The 21,314-nt window shown below is 31.7% G+C and overlaps 3 protein-coding genes and 2 non-coding genes across 5 annotated transcripts; 4 read left to right on the forward strand and 1 right to left on the reverse strand.

Moving 5' to 3' along the window:
* Positions 1-4,010: 4,010 nt before the first annotated feature.
* Positions 4,011-11,800, forward strand: LOC101206014 (putative nuclear RNA export factor SDE5). Its single transcript, XM_004134661.3, has 12 exons — positions 4,011-4,169; positions 5,064-5,620; positions 6,551-6,576; positions 7,229-7,306; positions 8,375-8,448; positions 8,686-8,948; positions 9,492-9,580; positions 9,697-9,753; positions 10,238-10,305; positions 10,410-10,519; positions 10,634-10,704; positions 11,249-11,800. The coding sequence occupies exons 2-12, from the start codon at positions 5,065-5,067 to the stop codon at positions 11,369-11,371; spliced, it is 1,515 nt and encodes a 504-aa protein (XP_004134709.1). The 5' UTR covers positions 4,011-4,169; position 5,064; the 3' UTR covers positions 11,372-11,800.
* A 1,164-nt stretch (positions 11,801-12,964) lies between these two features.
* LOC101205781 (monothiol glutaredoxin-S17) lies at positions 12,965-15,786 on the forward strand. The gene is made up of 3 exons (XM_004134660.3): positions 12,965-13,273; positions 13,380-13,454; positions 14,249-15,786. The coding sequence occupies exons 1-3, from the start codon at positions 13,103-13,105 to the stop codon at positions 15,473-15,475; spliced, it is 1,473 nt and encodes a 490-aa protein (XP_004134708.1). The 5' UTR covers positions 12,965-13,102; the 3' UTR covers positions 15,476-15,786.
* Positions 15,787-16,650: 864 nt separating this feature from the next.
* On the reverse strand, positions 16,651-17,803 carry LOC105435962 (heat stress transcription factor B-2a). Its single transcript, XM_011659905.2, has 2 exons — positions 17,432-17,803; positions 16,651-17,199 (listed from the first exon to the last, which is right to left on the reverse strand). Exons 1-2 carry the CDS (start codon positions 17,714-17,716, stop codon positions 16,891-16,893), a joined length of 594 nt encoding a protein of 197 aa, XP_011658207.1. The 5' UTR covers positions 17,717-17,803; the 3' UTR covers positions 16,651-16,890.
* A 2,729-nt stretch (positions 17,804-20,532) lies between these two features.
* TRNAV-UAC lies at positions 20,533-20,605 on the forward strand. The gene has a single exon. It is a non-coding gene; the product is annotated as a tRNA-Val (tRNA).
* A 263-nt stretch (positions 20,606-20,868) lies between these two features.
* On the forward strand, positions 20,869-20,941 carry TRNAV-UAC. The gene has a single exon. It is a non-coding gene; the product is annotated as a tRNA-Val (tRNA).
* The last annotated feature ends 373 nt before the right edge of the window (positions 20,942-21,314 follow it).

Genomic DNA, 21,314 nt, shown 5'->3' on the forward strand with positions numbered 1-21,314 from the left:
GTTAGAACCACGTATGTTTTCAATACAATGGGAAGTGTGATTTTGTTTTTCACAAACATTTTTGTTTTTCAAAACAATTTTTGAACCACAAATCAAATGGAACGTTAGTTTTTACTATTTTTTTTTCAATATCACGTTCCCAATAACAAGAAATAGACTATCTTTAATACTGTCTTAAATGAGTTTTCAACTTTTATGAGGTGGTTTTTCATTTTTTATGACCTAATATGCTATCTTGGAAGAAAAACATTCTTTAAAATTTTACCTTCTCTTTATTTTTTTATCTTGCTCTATACGGAAGTTAAAATGCAATAGAGTAGATGAAAAAATCAAGTGAATAACTGAGAGTGACCTCGAATTAATGTTTGCTTATAAAGTTGGTATTGTATTAATGACATAAAAAGAATCATGGACGAATGGAGTTTGATTGATAAGATGTTTTAAAATTGAGGATAAATGTGGTACTTTCCGTTACAAAAAAGATCCGTGCAAGCTTTTGGAACCCATAAAACGCTTGTTCATTTTGTAGTTATTTCGTGAAATTTTCTGATCCTTCAAACTAAATTGTGAGTTTGATCTTAATACTATGAATTTAGGTTTATATATGTTATATTCAAATTGCTACAAATATACTATGGAGATAGGGGGAGATTCGAAAAATTCAACCAAGTTAGATCTTCGTACATTTTATGAAACTTGTATAGTGAGAAAAAGGTAATTTACATATGATAACATTTCTAGAATATGATATAGCAATTATAGCACATTACTTTATAATTTTGCAAATATGACAAAAATTTCACTTATCCAGCTTAAATTTGATATTATTCCTAAACTATCATTCAATAATTTTTTTTTTTCATTTTTTTAATGTTCTACTCGTTATTTATTTATGCTCCCACTTTTTAAGGCCTTAATTATTTATTTATTCTTATACTAGAAAAATTATTTGTTTTTTATGTCTTAATCTTAAATTTAAAATATCAATAGTACAATATTTGCAATATAAAGTATAATATAATGGTTGTTGATTGAAGTAATTTAACTTTATTTGTGATTTTTTTTTTACTTTATTCGATGTGTATTTTGAGTTGAATCTAATTCCAAATGATTTTGTTTTATTTTTTTACATTGTTTTTTTTTTTTTTGTTCTACTTTGTCTCAGTTTCGTATATCAATATTGTGATATGCTTTTATTACATGTATTAGTTAATTAATACACTTACTACATAATTTTTGTTTTTTCAAAATTTATGCAATTCATTTGAGTATTATTGAGTATATGAATGATGTAACTCACTGTATCATTATCAAGTACATCAATAATATATTGTTAAAAAATATCAGTAAAATGACTCATTATCAAATATATGAATCGAGTTTACAAGTGTATGTCAATAGTATATCAAACGTATAAATAGAACTTCAAGCATATCAAGTGCATTTAATCAATCAATTGTATAAGTAAATAATACAAAATGTATATGCAATGTATCAGGTGTATCAAACATATATTAGTAATGTTTCAGTATCGAGTGTACCAAAGAGTATCAGGTTCATCAAGTGTATCAATCAAATTTATCGGGTGTATAATGGAATATCAGATGTATAAATTGGTGTATTGAGTGTATTAGGTGTATCAGACGTGTATAAGGTGTATCAAACGTATATTAATAACGAGGGCATTTGTAACATTTTGTCTTTTGATGTGTGGGCTGTGCTTAGTTTTTGCAATTTTCGTAAATAATAAAAGGGAAATTGCAATTGATAACTATTTTAGCAATAATAATTAAGGATATAGCAACATTTTTTAAAATTGCAAATATAGCAAAAATATCACTTATAGACTTCATATGATATATCAGTGATAGATCAATATTTATAACATGATCTATCATTGATAGATTTTGATAAATTTTGCTATATTTGCAAAATTTTTAAAATTGTGCTATATATTTAATTAATTTGAATTTAATTGTTAAATTTGCAACTATCCCATAATAAAATGTGTGTGATGTAGACTTAATTATCATAACTTATTTTGTCATTTTATAAATATATATGTAGAAAATATATACAAAATGACCGTTGGAAAATAATCACACATGGAATGAACGAGGCAAAATAGAAGGAAAGGAAAGTGATAGAGTTATAGGGTAATATTAAATTTAAAAAGAGGAAGATAAAATATATTTTAACAAATTTTTTTATCATTCATTTAAAATGTTTACAAAATAGAAAATAAAAAAACCTATCTATTTTGTTAAAAACTGATAAACACAAAATTCACTCCACTTATAACATTCCATAATTTATAATGGTTTTTAATTTGTTTGATGGGATACCATACACTATATAATAAATACATTTATATGATGCTCCAATAACATTTACTATCAATTTTGTAATGTAAATGTAAATTTATAAAAAAGACAAGAACCGAACTCTTAAACTAATGGTTTTACAATGACACATTCACTACACCATAATCATAATTAAGTTAAATAAATAACTTTTAATATATATTGTAATACAACACTTCAACATTAATATTAAAATACAAAAACCGATAATATGAGGAACATGTACGTCAACCCTTTAATAAATTCACCCATGATCATAGACGTAACACTTTATTGACTGATGATCTTTTTTATCTGCAAGATATAATAAAAGATTAACTTTCTTTTAATTTACCACAAAAGAAAAAAAAAAAGACTTACAAATGTTATTGCATAGAAATATAATTGTTGCGGAGAAGGTTGGAGCAAATAGGTTGCAACGTCTAAAGGGAGAAAGTTGATAGACGTAAAAGTAAATTCGATATAAATAAACGAAAAATTGTATCAAATGGCCAAAATATTAAAAAAAAAACCGTTAATGACACAATTTTTTTGCATATTGCAAATATGATAAAATTAGTGATATCAGACCAAATATTGTGACATAAGCTCTATTATCATTTATTGTTGCTATTTTGACAATAATTCATAAATCTTAAAAAAACAACTTTTAAATTATGTTTGATAACTTATTACTCGTTTTTTTGTTTTTTCTTTGTAAAGAAACTTACTTTTAAATTTTTTAAAATAAAAAAAATGCAATTTTTAAAAATACACTTTGTTTCTAAAAAGCATAAAACAAAACGACTTACCAAACTTATAGTTTTATTTTTAATAAAAAGTCACGATGATAACAAATGAAATTGAAATTGTTACCAAATAAATCTAATTAATTACTTAAATTATTTTTGATAATAGCTAAATTATGAAATTTAAAATATTAACATATATGGGGAATGTTTTAAAAAACTAGTAAGACTTCTCTACTTATTATATATATGTACCATAGTAGGCCATGTACCATAGTAACCTTTTCGTAGCCTTTTCATACTTGGATTGAGATATGAGTATTGAGTATGTTTACCCTTCATTTGGAATCAGCAGAGTTTTAGAAATTGAAAGAAAAGAATTTTACTAGTATATAAGCTTCTAAGTATGATGTGATAATTGGAAATTGAAATGTGACAAGGTTAATTAATTAGTTTATTTTTAAAATTTTAAAACACAATGAAAAATGAGAAATTGAAAAGATAATCAAATTTAACTAACAAAGAAAAATTACTCTAATTCAAATTTACATATGGAAAAACATACAAACTGAAAAATAGGAAAAATTACACTAAAAACAAGGTTTTTTTTTTCTTGAATAATAAAAGAACTATTTATACTCTAATTCCATAGTTTGTATATTTTGCCAATTTTTACTATTTCTCTATAAACCATTGTAAATGTTTTTGAAAAAAAGATTAAATCTAAATCGATCTTGGAAAGTTTCAAATGAAAATAAAATTGGTTGAAAACCAAAAATAAAAATAAAACAATTGAGAGAATGAGGAAATTTTCAAAAACATTAAATGCAGCTGTCAACTTTTTCTAAAATAACAAATTTTCTTCGAAAAAATACACTCATCATCCAAATAATCCTGGGTTGGTTTATGGGAATAAACCAAATTAAAACTTCTTGAAGGTAGCCCATCTAAGTGCCAAAAAGCATTTCTATTACTATCCTTTGTTTTTGTTTATCCAAGTGGGTTGCGTCTCCTACTCGAACCTCACTAAGTCGCCTGGGGTGAATTACTTCACCCAACTTTTACCAATCACATCCAGGTTACTTCTTTTTCAATGATCTTATGCTCTTGCCGAGCTTATCTGGCTTTATTTTTTCAGATTAAATTTTGTACACGTTTGTCTGTGATTTTCAGTTCTAGCTTTGTTAACTCTGCATCTTTATCGGGAATCCGTTTGACATTTTGATTCTAGTGAACTATTATTTCTGTTGTGTTATTTAGTTCCGAGTAATTTCCTTTTTCACTTTCTTTCAGACCTTTATTTGGTTTTCAGCTTGGTTGCATGGCCTTCATCAATCATTACATGAGTGTGAATGTATATAGAGAAAGAAACAGCGAAATTAAGTATTGTCACTTAGATACATTGTAGATATACAAAAAGAAGAACGGGTGATTTCTTCCATGAAATGCTTTGACTTAATATAGGCTTCAGTGGGACATTGGATTGCACGAGGTGATTGTTTTAGTGAAAAGATGCCGTCGGATCGATGCAATGGACACCCTTAGAGTCATAGTATATTCTTCACCCACTTGCTTTTGAGCATCGTAGATCAACTTAATGACATAGAAAACGTTCAATCATCCGATAGTTTTTTTTTCTTCTTTATTAATGTTTTCTGTTCCTTGTATTGGTTAGAACTTGTTTTATTTGTTTATGGCATGTTACTGCCTCACTGGTTTATGTATGAATCTAAGACGTCCAATAACCTTTACCATTTCGATACTTTATTTGATTATGGAATACGCTTGTTAACAAAAGAAAAAAAACTCTTATCATTATGATTTTATTAGAACTCATTTCCTTTGTTTCCGTCATGGTTAACCCCGGACATAACGAAAATACTTTCACATTTCAGTTTTAACTTTTGGTGTTAGTTGCTCACTGTAGAAATGTATTTGATTTTTGCTTGACCACTTTCTATGATTTGAAAAGAATGACAGGAAAGGAAACGTATGGAACGAATGCATCGAAATGTAGTCAGGAGGATATCGTGCTAAAATCTTTGGTCGATGCTTTTGGTTCTAAGTTTTCACTTGAGGAAATAGCTTCTGCCTATTTTAAGGCAGGCTACAAGGCAGACTTGGCAGGTGAAATCTTGTTTCAAATGCAGGAGAGCACCTCGAGCTCTGCATTGAGTGATGACGTTGGAAATGGAGATAACTTGGGTAAGGGTAAAGTGTCTGAGAAGAAATATCAGGTAAAAGGGAACCTGAAAGCTGCAAAGTCAAAGGTTCAGTCTTTTTCAACAGGCACAGTGTCCAATATTATCGGTAAAGAATATGCTTGTTCCAAGCCATCAGGAAATAAGTTTACCAAGGTAAATAAACCAGTAAAGGTAGAGGTAAAGGTTTTGCATGAATCTTCAAGTGAGGGAGATTGTACAAGTTTACCCAGTGACTTTGACCTGCATCATGAGATGGAAGATTTTCTCTTCAAAATGCTTGGGGATGGTTTCAGGTTGAAAAGGGAAGTGATCCGAGAAGTTATTGGTAGGTTTTTATCTTTATCTCTGCCAGTTATCTTCAATCTTATTCTTACTTCTGATAACACATTGGAATTTTACATTTATTGTATTGTTTGTTCTTTACTAAATACCTTGAAAATTTGTGTGCATGAAGACTGTTAGAATCAATGGCTGTCTTTAAAATCATGTTAGAAGTCAGTGGGTAAGAACTCTACAATGATTATCATAGTTGTATCAAATATTCATCCAAGTGTAAGATGATCATTTGGCTGTTTGAAATAGAAGCCATGTTGAGATTCAATCAAATATTTCAGAACTCTTTACTTCGGTAGTTTTAAAGAACCCTTTTATTTTATTGTTTTATCTCAACTTTAAGCATTGTGAAGAAAAAGGAACTTTGTTAGTTAGCACTTCAAATTTAAAAGCAATGAACCAACAGCAACCTTGAAATTTCTGTCCTAGTAGTCGTCATTTTAGTGCTTTAACTAGTTTCTGCCTTTTGAGGAACATATGCTTCAAGTCAACATTATCGGTTGCAATTAATGTTAAATATTATACGCAATAACTCCACTGACTGTCAACCTACCGGAAACTTTCTATCATATTAAGACACAAATTTCATTGTATTTCTCAATTCTAGGATTAGGCGAGTGATTAAGATGAAATTAGGTTTTCATACCATGCTTTCAGTATTTGCCCCAGCCAGCCTTGCAAAGGAAAGTTGGTGCAGCCTGAGGCAATTTGATTTGGAAAAAAAAATTGTTTCAGTATATATATAGAGTTTAAAATGAAAAAGTAACATTAATATAAAAATTGCAATCTATTGCAATAGAATTTTACTTTTATTGTATTGTTTGTTCTTTACTAGTATAAATATGGATACAGGCTTCTTATTGAAATGCATACTATTGATTGAGGATATTACCGATTAATAGGGTTTGCATTTTTACTGCAGGCACTTGTGGATATGATATGAAAGAGGTATGCAAAATGCCAGTTTTAATGGCTTTTTCAGTCTCTGATGGTTTTCAAGAATTGCAATCCTAAATGGAGTTCATATTCTCTTTATTACTTTCAGCAGTTTTCTGATAACTCCTGCTCTCCCTGAATTGGATATGTCAGGACATTTATTTCCCACCTCTATTACTTATCTAGTTACAATCCATGTTGCATATGCTCCTCTTGTTATGGGCTTCAACGGTTATTTTTTCTTCTTTTAAAAAATACTTTTTACAACTCTCTTTCTCACAAATTTGCTATGTCACGACTTTTTGGAATATATTGCCCACCTTTATTACTTATTATGGTAAAATCTCTGGCTAAGAAATAGACAAGCAAAACTTAATACGCATGCCTGCTCGTGATGTTAGAGAGTGGATATTTTCTGGATGATACAAGATGATTGAATCATGTGTCCGTTTGGACTTCAATTTTGAAGATCTTTTTGTAACTATTGCATGGGTAACATTTTACTTAGTTGAAACCCCTTCTTTTAGTTGGGGTGGACTTGTTTTTTTGTATGCCCATGTATTCTTTCATTTTTTCTCAATAAAAGTTGTTCTCTCAAAAGAGATTTTACCATAAAGACGTTACCATTTTAAGACTTTTAAAAAATATCCTTTTGAGCTTTCAGAGCATGGAGAATTTGCTTAATCGGTCAACAACACCAGTGGATGAAAGACTTGGTTCGGGTAATAAGTCAACTGATATGGTTAGTATGACTTGAGTTTTTGTTTTCACGTAGTAAATAGTTTGAATAGTCGTTATTCTCATGAAACTTTTGTAGATTTGTCTCTGGTTAGAGTTATGGTGAAAGTTCCTTTTATAACTTATAAGTCATATTGTTGTGTGAATATAGAATTTTCTTTTTACTTCATGAGATATAAATTATGTTTGTCATTTTCCTTCAGTTTTGAATACTTTTGTGTAGCATTAAAGTCTCCTCCTTTTCCTCCCTCAATTAGCGTTTTCAAAGGTGAGCTTGGGTGGATTGCTTGTGGTGATAGGTGAGGCAAGATGCGGTTGTCTATGGCAAGCACCTTTACTCAGGCAAACTGCCTAGGTCATGTCACCGTTTTTTCAACTTTTGGTTTGCTTACAGAAGAAAACAGACCTCTCACATTTTTTAGTGTTTCTAATTATAACTTTAATGATCATTATCATTTTATTATATCTTTTAAGAACTATTGTTCTCTTGAAAATGTGTAGCAACTTAATATATGAAAATAAATTCTTATTTATGCCTCATCTGAAAAAAAAAAGATATTTATGCCTAATTTTTATGTTTTAATGTTAAATAATGACATGCGTTAATCCTATATATATATATATATATATATATATATGGGTGTATCTATGTGTATGCATGACATATGACATATATATCTATGTGTTACAAAAACTTCGTTACCAACCTGAGAATGGCATAACTAGTTAAGGAAAACACCAAGTGGTCAGTCTCCACAGAAAACACCTCACTCACTCGGACCATGTTTTTTATGTGCCCCACGCCGCCAATCCAAGAGATGAGGAACATGTTGTCTTGGAATGCATCACTTTGGAAACATTTTGCACAACTTCACACATAGTATTGGTTTTTTAATTTGGTATATCGTTTTTATTCTCAATAATACGAGTTAGTGGCTGTAAGTTACACTTTGACCTATTGTAAAGGTACAGGTTTTGACGGGCAGTACTAACTTTTATTCACGGGGAATAAAGTTTTGTTGTACGTTTGAATATGTGTTTTCTTTCTTACTCGAGCTATTTTCTTTTGCAGACTGCAGCTTCATGTTCAAGATCAGATTCAATTTCATGTCAGAGAAATAAGGCAGAAAACCATTATCCTGGAGGGTAAATATCTTTCTATTGCAGTCTGGTAGCTTGTGTGTCATGGTTAGAAGTAGAAAGACTACGGATAGTTATTTTTCATATTCTTCTAGAACAAATATTATCTTCAAGATTTTCCTTGATATTCTAGTGATTGGACAAGACTTCTTAAAAGACAAAGTTAACTTGTTATTTGTTCCTGAAGTTAATGTTCATTTCTGGTCATCTCCGTTTCAACAAAAAAAAAAATGTTCATTTCAGGTCATCTTGGAACGGAAATTTGGCCTCAAGCAAAAAAGTCTTGGAATTGACTAACCTGGAAAAGACTAGAAGTGATCTTCAAAAGGAGGTTTTGACCGCATTATATAATGCTTCTGAGGAACCAGAAGAGGAGTCACCAAGAAGAACAGTACCAAGGAGGAAGCAGTTTGGAGCATATGGACAATTAGTGAGTGAACCGTTCAAAGATGTGGATGCAGAGCGTGAGAAGCCTGTGGAATACAATGATCAAATTGATTTGGATGGTAACATCGGAATTATCTTTTTAACATCTATTTATGGGGTCTTAGAAGCTTGAGCATTAGTTGTGAATCCTGATGAAAATAGATTAGCAATGCCGATTCTCGTACTTTCTGAACTCTTAATATTCGATATCTTATTATTCAAAATTTCAAATGATTGAAGTTTCTTTCTAAGAGTATCATTGATTGTATGAGTAATTCACCAAAATTTACGAGTATTCTAGTTTTTTTAGCTGATTGCTTTCGGGATTGGCACATCATATCATGACTATAATATTTTAAAGAAATCGGAGCTCCTTGGTATTGCATCATTTTGCATAACAAGCAGATAAACAAAAATAAAGTAGATTGGTGGTGCATAGAAATGTTCTAGGGAAAGAGCTCCTACTGCACAGTTCAAGAAGTATTGAATAGTCCTGTCATGTAAGATCCGTTAGAAGAGTTGAGGAAAGTAATGATACTAGTTTGAGTTCATTTCTATATGTTTTAATCAGTAATTTTGGCCATCACAATATTTTTGATCCACCACTACACTACAAATTGCAGTTGAAGTTGAGGATGAAGAAAATAGCTACCAACTCCTTCGTAAAGCTGTTAGGGAGTATCGTGGCACAATGAAGGAATATTATGCAGCGGTGGGTGAACTTCGTGCCTTGTTTTGACTTTTCCACTCTTGTTGTAATCTGCCATCAACTGATTTCTCTGCGTCTTTCAAATCACTTCTAAGATGGAAAAATTAATTTGTTCATAGGCCATAGATGCATTTGCTAAAGGGGATTCTGTTCGAGCAGCCAAACTCATAGATGAGGTAATGGGGTAGTGTCTATTTTTTTCTTAAATAAAAAAAAAAAGAACAGGACTATTTCATTAAAACGATAAGATGTAAAAAAATATTTTGAAAGAAATTACCTCCAAAAATCTGAAGGACAAAGGATTATAGAGGATTCTTCCCATTCATAGCTGTATAAGATACTGTATATTACAAAAGAAGGTAATGGGGTAATGTTTATTATCTAAAATTACTTTAAGATACCGTGTAATATGTATATGATTCTGTGTTTCGATGGTGTTTTTAATCAATTCTATGGTCCTGTGTTTGCTTAATGCTCATTCCATGCTCATTCCACAAATGAAGTGAAGCTACAAGTATGCAATAGTTTCCTTGGACAAACAAGATGCACTATTTTTTTCAACTTGGAAAATGTAATAGTAGTCCATTACTGTATACAAAATGTTACCCTAACCTCGTAGATTGGAATGCAAACTCATGTTCCTATGATGTGCATGAGTAGGGGCACTTTTTTCACAAAAAAGCTCAAGAAGCAGACAAACAGTCAAACCAGTTAATTTTTGAACCCAGGTTAGTGGTTATGGTCTCTACAGATATGTTTTTCTCAAACTACAGTCTTTTAAATGATTGCAATTCAATTTCAGGCTCACTTTTTTTGTTTTGTTAATGAGCAGGCATGCAGATACTGAAGATGATGAAATGTTGCTTGATTTGCATGATCTTGGTGGGAAGGAGGCAGTGAAAGTTTTAAAGTCCCAAATTTCTTCACTCTCCGGGATCCCATGTGAGTTCCTCTTTTTTTTTTTTCCACTTGATTTATTTCTTTCCAGTCCATAATTGTATTTTTTTCGTTGTCCACATTATATATTGATACACTTTCCTTTCGTTTACTGATCAGCAATTAAACATCTTAAAGTAATCATGGAGGCAGATGATAAAAATACCTCAAAGCGGTCTTGTAGACGTTTGGTAAGATCTTAACCTGGAAACATTTTTCAGTCGTTTCTCCTTTTTTGTTCTGTTTTTTACTTTCTTCTCAGTGTTTGGTCAAGGAGGTGATGAGACATGATAGGGATGTTCGAACTTGCAGGTGGAAGTAAAAAAGAAAAAAAAAAAAATCTAGTTAAAACATGTACCTTTGATCTATAAGTTAGAGATTCAAATTTCTACTCCATATTACTGAATTGTAACTTAACCCATATTTCAGGTAGGTTATCTATGGTCACTGCTCACCGAGTTGTGCTCATACTATGCATCATTTGCATGCATGGATAAGCTATTTACATAAAAGCTTGAGAACTTGTCAAATCAAAATGATAGTATTGGTACATGATATTGCTAACATTTGACTGTTTACAGAAAAGCTTTAGTACTTGTCAAATGATAGCATTTGTACATCATACTGCTCACATTTGATGCAAACTTTTGGAATCTGATTACATTATGAACTTCTATCGGAACTCTACCTGTGTTGGAATTTACTTAATATTTTTATTGTCCTTTTATGGAAAAGGTTATGAAGCTGTTGGAGAAAGAGTCAATCGAGTGGACCGAGGAAGAAAATGGCAGTTACATTCTAATCCACTTGGATACAATTGATCGAAAACGATTAAGTTTTGTCAAAGGAGTGCATTGAGAACAAATGGACAACAAAAAAGTAGAGAAAAAGTCCACCTGGATACTATTGATCGAAAAACAGTCATCGAGTGGACTGTGGAAGAAAATGGTAGTTACATTCTAATCTGTCTGGATACCTTTAACCGAAAACGACTAAGTTTTGTCAAATGAAAGAATGCATTGAGAACGAATGGGCAGAAAAAAGATAGAAAAAAAATCAATAGAACTCAAAACAAGAAATTGTTTGAAGATAATTTACGATGCATCACAGAAGTATACATATATGTTTTTTTGGTGTATGGAGCTCGAGATTTGATGCAGTATCATTGGGGGGAGAAACCTTGAAGACAATTTGTAGTTCAATTATGTATCATCCCTCTAAGCCACTTTTTTTTGTGTAAAATTCTGTTATATATCATCAAATAGAACTCTATTCATCACATCAATATTTTGGTAACGTGTCAATAATAAAATTCTATTAGATTTAATTAAAATTCGTCGCAAGTATAAGGGCATAGTTAAAACATTTAAAAGTTCAAAAATTGAAAAGAAGAATACCTGAATTTATAGAACAAAATTATCGTTTAACTAACTTTTCTATGGTACTTATTTTCTGGTGTATGTTATTAGCATTCTGCATTTTTTAAATTTTCTATTCTTTTGAAACATAAAAATGAGAGTTGAATATGTGTCAAAAGAATGGAGAATTTTTAAAATATAATCACACACTCTACTTAATCTTATGTTTATTAGATTCTTTTTAACTAATTATTTAAAAATTGAATAGGACATGGATGGAATTTTAGAGAAAGTCTGATAATTAATTGATAAATTAAAACCCTTTTGAAAATATTTACAAATATGTTAGAAATATATCTATTCGTTGTTTCTTTTGTAATTATTAAAATAAATTTTACTATGCTATTTGAATGTCTGTCTATTTAAATGAAATCAAAATATTACAATATTTCATTACATAATTTTGCTTTTCTCTTTTTATATCAATATAAAAAAATATATTGAAATTTCTTATTTTTTTTTATATTATATAATAATATTATATAATGGGTTATAGAATAATTTATCGAATAATAAAGTTATTTTTAGTTATGTTATAGAGGATCTCCCCTAAGGGTTAAATATTGTGTTTTTTTAATTATTAAAATAAATTTTACTATATTTATAATTTTTGAACAAATTTATTATATTTGAACAACAACCGGTTTAGTTACCCACTTATTTTACGTGGACTAAATTAGATGATTTAAAATAATTTCATGTAATATTATCTACAAATATTCGAGTATTTTTTTTTTCCCCACTCATGTGGAATTTAATTTCAGCTTCGAATTCATTCTTTTCGCTTCATATGGCTTAGCTTTCTTTTTACGCGATCATTTTTCTAGAATAATCTATAACTCCTTTTCCATTTGACCAAAAGCCAAGCCGAGTCCACTAGCCGACGGCTTTAAGCGGCCACAGGTTCAACCAAAGTATACGTGGCATTTTATCAGTGGGCATAATGACGTCATCTATAATTCTCTCTAATTTTGGAAAAATAGTCCTAATGTTTTTTCAAATAATTTGGACACCATTTTGGAGCCCTAATTTAAGAAAAATTCTTCTTCAAGAAAATATTATTAATTTAAAAGGAAAATTGAGATCGTCTTCTAGGTTTTTTTTCTCGATTGAATTTCAGAGTGAAGTTTCGATCAATCCTCTCTCTGTGTGCTGCGGGTCAGGAAGAACAATGAGCGGTTCTGTGAAGGACGTGAAATCTAAGGCGGAGCTTGACGCACTGCTCCGGAGTGATGCTTTGGTTATTCTCCATTTCTGGGCTTCATGGTGTGATGCTTCCAACCACATGGACCAGGTCTTTTCACATCTTGCTACCGATTTTCCTCACGCTCATTTCTTAAGGGTGGGTATCTATCCCCTTTTAGTAATTATTTCCGGTGATCTTTATTTGCCCGTGAGCTTCTATTACTTCGATTGTTCGTCTTCTTAGTTGTTCATGGTGATTATAGGTTGAAGCTGAAGAGCAACCCGAAATATCGGAGGCTTACTCAGTTGCTGCCGTGCCTTACTTTGTTTTCATCAAGGTCGGTTGAAGTATTCTGTTTCAGTTTTCTTTGTAATTCTAATTCCAAGTTGGTTTTGTATATTAATTTTTTACTTGACAAGTATAGTTTTCAACGGATACTCGAATCAACGATACTCTGGAGAGATGGTAATGGTTTGACGTTTTGAATGTCTGATCTTTGAACTTGACATTGTAATTTTCCGGGTTCCTTTCGATGATAATGAAATTGTATTTCGGGGTTAGCTTGTAAACGAGTAGTTTCCAATCTATAGTCGGCCCAATTGTATTTAGTCAAGGGATGGTAATTGTTTTACGTTTGGGTATTGATCTTTGGTCTTGGCTATGTAGCTTTCCTGGCTCACCAATCTTACTAGGAAACACATGGCCTCATTGATTTCTTTTAAAGCAAGAAATTAACTTGAACTTTACTGGAAAATTTTTATCTTTTTTTTGAGAATGAATCGAATTCATCATGTTTGACTAGAAATGAATATCAACGGAAAAGAAAAGTAGAACTAGAACAGCTGAGGTCTGAGGATATGTGGTTGTAATGGACTTTCAAGTAGTTGATCAGTAATTCTTACGCGGTGATTCCTTGTGCTTTTCGGAATTTCCTTTAACATTTCTCTATACCTTTTCTTTTCCACTGCACTAGAAACGACTTTGGGTGCATTGTAGCAAGTGAAGGTTAAGGATACTATTCTATATTTCCATCTTAATCACCAAGAAAATTAGAGACACTTAGAATGTGTGGGCTTAATGTCTCTCGTGGACAACAAAGCTAATTGCATTATAGTTAATTTCGTATTTCAGGATGGCAAGACTGTTGATACCTTAGAGGGGGCTGATCCATCTAGCTTGGCTAATAAAGTTGCTAAAGCTTCTGGTGCAATCAATACTGGAGAACCAGCAGCCCCAGCTAGCCTTGGGATGGCTGCAGGACCCGCTATTCTTGAAACAGTGAGAGAGTTGGCAAGGGACAACGGTTCTGTTACTGAAAGCAAGGTGCAACCTGGACTGAGTAGTGCTTTGCAGACGAAAATTCAGCAGCTTATTGACTCTAATTCAGTTATGTTATTCATGAAAGGAAGCCCCGAAGAACCAAGATGTGGGTTTAGCAGAAAAGTTGTTGACATTTTGAAGGAAGAAAATGTGAAATTTGGGAGTTTTGATATCTTATCAGACAATGAGATTCGTGAGGGATTGAAGAAGTTCTCTAATTGGCCAACCTTTCCGCAGCTCTATTGCAAAGGGGATTTACTAGGTGGGTCTGACATAGCCATTGCAATGCACGAGAGTGGTGAATTAAAGGAAGTTTTCAGAGATCATGGCATTGAGAACATAGTTTCTGATGAGGTAAAGACTGCCAAGCCCGATAGGAAAGGTGGTATTTCAGAGAACTCAGGCTTGAGTGAAGCTCTAGCCTCCCGTCTTAAAACACTAATTAATTCAAGTCCTGTTATGCTGTTTATGAAAGGAAAACCTGATGAACCCAAATGTGGGTTCAGTCACAAGGTTGTGGAAATCCTTCGTGAAGAAAATGTGAACTTTGAAACTTTTGATATCCTTTCTGATGATGAAGTCCGCCAAGGGATCAAGGATTATTCAAACTGGTCCAGTTTCCCCCAACTATATATCAAGGGTGAACTGGTTGGTGGATCAGATATTGTTTTGCAGATGCAGAGAAGTGGAGAACTTAGGAAAGTTTTAGAAAATAAAGGAATCATCAAGAAAGACACTATTGAAGATCGTCTGAAAAAACTGACCACTTCTTCCCCAGTTATGCTTTTTATGAAGGGTATACCAGATGCTCCAAAATGTGGTTTCAGCTCTAAGGTTGTTAATGCCCTCAAGGAAGAGGGTATTGATTTTGGTTCATTTGATATCTTATCTGACGAAGAAGTGAGACAGGGATTGAAAGTTTACTCAAATTGGCCGACCTTCCCCCAACTTTATTACAAAGGCGATCTTATAGGAGGCTGTGATATCGTGCTGGAGCTAAAAAGCAATGGTGAACTAAAAGCCACTCTATCTGAATAGTATCAACATGAGCCTGCTTGGGGCGTGTCCACACCCATTCACCTGTCTCACCTACATCAATCTATTGATATTATACTTTTTCTAAACTTTGCTTTTATAGTTTTGATTGATTTTTGACCCGTCAATGTGGTGTGGTCTTTTCTACTACATGTAAAAGCAAGGGTTTTTCCCTGGTTACTGATGAATTTAAGTTATATTGTGTGTTGTTACCCGTTAGGCCGTTACCTGGCAACTATGTTCATATTTTGTGGTTTCTTTAGTTGGATTTTCAATGACGAGAAAACTTGCATTCTTTCTAAAAGGTGGGATTATATTTCGGCTTGAGAAACTGGCTTGAAGCTTTCTTTTTTGACTTTTCTTCATAGTATCTGCAAATGGATGTCATTATAATAGGATTTGGGGTACAGGTTAAGATTCATAACTTATGCTTGGGGAAGGGTTTGTTTGAAAATTTAGACCTTTTGAAGAGAAGCTGTTCAAAAGAATGATGGTGAGAATGATTCTCTCACTTTCTCTCTAAAAGAAAAATCAATGGGGTAGGTGTTGTGGAGAAAGAAAAGGCGCTCGCCAGTTCTCTTTCGTCATTTTCAAAGTCAAAATCTCTTACTTTATAGAAAAGTTGGATTGATTTTGCATTGCATTTTCGGACTTCTAAGATCAGTAGGCCAATATAAACCAAATTCTCTTGGAAATTCTCTGGCAGCTTCTAGTATTTTCAAAACTAAAATCACGTGCGATCTATTTAGATTTCCATAATCCGTTAACCAACGCCGTGTAACTATTTGCATTCATACCCTCATCTGTTTTCTAAGAACTGAAAGTATTCTTTACTTTAGGTAGTTGAACTTGCGTATTTCAAATTTTTCTGTTGGTTATTTGGTTAACTTTATATTAGTTTGGTATTGTTGAAATTGGTTATTTGGTTAACTTTATATTAGTTTGGTATTGTTGAAATACTATGTTACGTGTTTTTAGTTTGGTTTCTATATTCAACTTTAGTTCATTACTTTGATTTATTTTGGTCTATCTACCTCCGAAATGTTTATTTTTGTTCTTGCATTTCAAAAATAACAATTTTAGTCTTTTTATTTTCATTTTTACTTTAATATTTTAAGGATGAAAATGACTAACTCTTCGACAGTTCAAGGACTATTATGAAGGAACAAAGTTAAAAATAGAGTCAAAAGTCGTGTTGGTTTTATATATTTAGTTAGACTATCATTAAACAAGTATAAAATGATCTGTTTAATTGTTCGTCTTCATATCTAACTTTTACAGAGCCAAAGTAATGTCACAACTTCTTTAAAACTAACTGAGGACAGTGCTAACTCAACATGGAGAGGATGGATAACCCAAAACTAAACTCTCAGAGCCGATCCATTTTTTTTTTGTACAATAAAAAAACTCTTCGTAGGCTATTTTTCAATGCACCGACCTAGACAGTCAAGCAATCTAATATGTAGTGCTTTGAATTGGGCTATTTGAGCCTGCAATTCCAGCTTCTGTCTTCTTAAGTTATTGTTTTCTTCCATTAGTAACAGATGATCTCCATTCTCCTGATTAACCGCCATTGTTGCACCTCCTTCATGAGAAGATCTTAGGAAGGCTGGAAACACACTTGGCTCACATTTCTTACGTACAATTTCCACCAACATATGCCTCTTTCCTCTCTGAAACTTCTCATGCTTGAATTCCCACCTTTTCGACGACGTTTTCTTGAACCCCTGCCTCCAAAATATCAAGAATTAGAACGAAACCCGACCCAAAAAATAATGTTAAATAGATCAAATATATCATAATCTATCAACTCAACCGTCCCTTTCCGAAGTCTATAGGCATATAAGCATTCCAAATTACATCAAGAAAATGGTCGGTTGGATCTAATCTATAATGAAAAACTCTTTTTTAAGATGATTTTGAGAATAGAAAAAGAGAGAGAGAGAGAGGATTACATACGTAAGTATTAAGCTGGCGAATGAAGCTAGAGAAGTTATTATGCTTGAAGTACTTGGGCAATAGATGCTCAGAAAAATCAGCAGGAGACCAAACAATGAAACCACTTCCTTCTGCATTCCATGACACAGTCCTATTTCCACCATTCTTTTCTTCTTCTTCTTCTTCTTCTTCATCTTCTTCTTGATCTTGATCAGCTTCCTCGAAATGGAAGCTTCCAGCTTCTTCTAACAGATCATAAGTCTTTGATAGAAAAGGAGCAGGGTTTCTGGTTCTTGAAGACTGCATTATTAAATTAATTTAATGCTAATTTTCAGACCCAAAAATTTGTTCAAAGTTAAACAGCTTCTCTACTTATAACCTTTTCCCCCCACCTGCAGCCATTTGCTAGGAAGCTACCAGGTTCTATAAAGGCTGGCCAGATTTCTTTTGTCCTTTTTCCAATTCTGCCTTTTTCTTCAAGTTTGTTTGGTGATATAAGCTGGACCCATTGAAGTAAATATATGTAATTAAAGAAAAAACTTGTTCACAAAATAGTTATAAAAATCGAACCTTTTTGCTTCTTCTAGTAATATCAGAATACATAGTATATCTAGCTAGATTGTAGGGTTGAAAACACTCAAAATCTATGTTGGACTCTTCACATTGATCAATGGTATTGATAAGTGTGGTACCTCATGAATATGCTCCTACTCAAAAATCATATTTGATATGGCGTGGTTGAGGATCCATCAGCTAAGGAGGGAGATTTCATCGACAATTTTGACTAATAAGATATACGACCTTGACATCTATGTCAAGATGGTTAAGCAAAAAATAAAATTGGTCATACGTTATATCTTGATTTGCTCATAATAATAACATCATTGTGTTTAGGATTTAGTATCACATCGATGTAATATCTTGCAAATTACATCAATCCAATTTGATTTGCTCGACTAAATTCATTCACCAACAACTTTTTCTAGGATTTGTTTTTACATCATAGAAAATATTGTCCCTGTTTTAGATGATGTGTGTTACATTGTTTAGAGAGGAAAATGAAATTATGATATGGTTTTTGGAATAAATAATTAAATAAAATGAAAAGAAAATTTTAGTTTTTTTTTTTCTAAAGAAAAAAGGAAGAAAAAAGAAAATAAGTCAGTTGTTGAGGGATATTATTTAGCATAATACAAAGTTGAAAAGTGACATAAAAATTTCAAAAGAATGGCCGCGAATTCTGACCTTTTCTTTCTCCTTCCTGCTTAGCTCTGCATCCCATGTGTGTCATTTCATTAATAATCATTTAACTTTAAAGTGCACTTTAAATTTTGTGTAAAATTCAATATATATATATATATATAACTATATGTATACCTTTATTAATCCTAGAAAACTATGTAATTTAAAACTAGTTGCTTCAACAATCACATGTGATTCAAAAATTAGGGTATTTTAGTTTCAATCTAGAAGTTCCGTCAAGATTAAAACTACATTCAAATTAACTTAATGATTTGAATTAATAATGTTATACAAACCCAAAGTTAGATTGCAATAAAAGAATAGAGAGATATAACAAAATTAATTAAATTAAGGATAAATTACAAAAATCTTTCATCATGGACTAACACAATTGCAAATGTACTAAAATTAGAATTTCAAACTTTTAATAACTATATAAATTAGATCTATAAATAGAAAATTGAACCCTCACACTTGAATAAATATTACAATTTATACATTTAAGAATTAATTTGACCAAAATTTAATATTTACAAAAGTTTGAGAACTAAAATTTTAAAATAAAAAAATTAATGATAGAATTGCAACTCCACATCTCTACTTTAGGGTAAATTTATTTTGAAATGGGGCGGGGGAGTGGAGTGGAGTGGAGTGGGGGCGGTGGGGGAAGAGAATGAGTAGCAATGACATGCAACACCAAGTCACCAACTACCCACTCCATGGTGGGAAAAGGGGAAGTGGATTTTTGGGATGTAATGGACGGCCATGATTCTCCTCAACAACTTTATTGGATCAAAAGGAAGGGTGGGGATGATGCATCGTGGATAATGTAGTAAAAATGTTCAATAAAGTTGGCTACAAGGATGATCCATCAGATCTGTGAAATTAAAATGTTGGATCTTTTCTTAAACAATGATGGTACAAAGTTTTCCTTAAAAGAAAAATTGAGAAAATTATTATATAAACTCTAAATTTCTTTTATTCACTATTCATATCTTTAATCTAATTATATGACTGCGTGTATTAGATGTACTGTTTGTAAATAAATAATTATGAGATAAAACTATTTTCCACAAGCTACTCTATTACAATGACGAGAAATAAAAGACACTTCATGAACATTAATTTGTTGAATTCATGCTTGAATTTCATCGAAAATCACTCCAATGGAATAGTACAACCTATGATTTGCTTGTAACTCATACGGTTATTTTCAACTTTTTCATATTAATGGAAAAATATTCAAAACTCACCTTATAAAATATAAACCTCCAAATGATACAAAGTTATAAAATTGTTCTCACAATTAAAATTTTTCATCTTCTTTTTCTTTATTTTTCTCTCTTGTTCTATTTATTTGTAGTAATTTGGAAGTCCAAGACTCATTCCGTGAAGGAAAAATATATAAAATTGCAATTAAATTTGTTAAATGCTTTTGGAAGAACAATTTAATGGTGCATTTTCTTTATAAACTAGAACAACATTTTATAAAACATAAAAAAATGTAGATTAAGAATTTGAATATAAAAAAAGATAATAACTTATCATATACTACATTATCTGTCGCACAAAGTATACATACTTCCAATTTTTTACTTAAGATAAATATATTTAGTAATTCTCTAGTCATATCAACTTCTATTTTTTTTAAAGAAAAAAAAAACTTCAAAAAACGTGAATTAACAACGACCAAAATCTTCATTGTTCACAAAGATACCAAATCCAGATAATTCAAGACCTAATTGGTCTGCGTAGTTATTGTCTAAAGGAATTGAGGGCAATTTTTTTAGAGAAATTCAATTGAAACTTCTTCGTTTTTTGTGTTTATCAACATATTTGGACACATCCATTTTACAAATTAATTATTTTATAAATATCAAGTTGCTGTGGTGTAGTGGTTATCACGTTAGTCTTACACACTAAAGGTCCCCAGTTCGATCCTGGGCAGCAACATTACATTTCCCTTTATTTTTCTTTTCAAATATCTTATGGTCCAGTATATTTCGAATCTATTTTAATAATTTAACCTTTTTTTTCTTTTCCGTCCTAGGAGTTCATGATTGCAGCCTCACCAATAAACAACCACAAGATTCAAAAGTCAGATTTATAGAAAATATAGTGACTGAAATTATTCATATGGACCAAAATGGTCACCAAATATATAATAAAAATTACTCACAAATGTTCAAAAAATAATTGCTTTTTATACACATCAAGTTGCTGTGGTGTAGTGGTTATCACGTTAGTCTTACACACTAAAGGTCCCCAGTTCGATCCTGGGCAGCAACACTTTCTTTTCCTTTTTCCCGAAATTTCTTATTCTCATTGGGCCTAAAATGAACTGGGCTCGTCTATCTTCGGCTTAACAATTTGAGCCGGCTTAAACAACAAAAGGTCCACCATAGCTAAGTTGTGCTCATCATTTGGATCGTATACTTGAGCAGAAAATTGGTCCTTTTCCTTCTCTTTGGGCCTAACATGAAGTGGGCTTGGCTATCTACGGCTCTACAATTTGGGTCGGCTTAAACAACAAAAGGTCCACCATATTTGAGCAGAAAATTGGTCTTTTTCCCCCAAATTTTTTATTCTTCTCATTGGGCTTAATGAAGTGGGCTCGGCTATCTTCGGCTCCACAATTTCGGCTGGCTTAAACAACAAAAGG

The sequence above is a fragment of the Cucumis sativus genome, chromosome 6 (genome assembly GCF_000004075.3).
Source record: "Cucumis sativus cultivar 9930 chromosome 6, Cucumber_9930_V3, whole genome shotgun sequence".
Classification (NCBI taxonomy): Eukaryota; Viridiplantae; Streptophyta; class Magnoliopsida; order Cucurbitales; family Cucurbitaceae; genus Cucumis; species Cucumis sativus.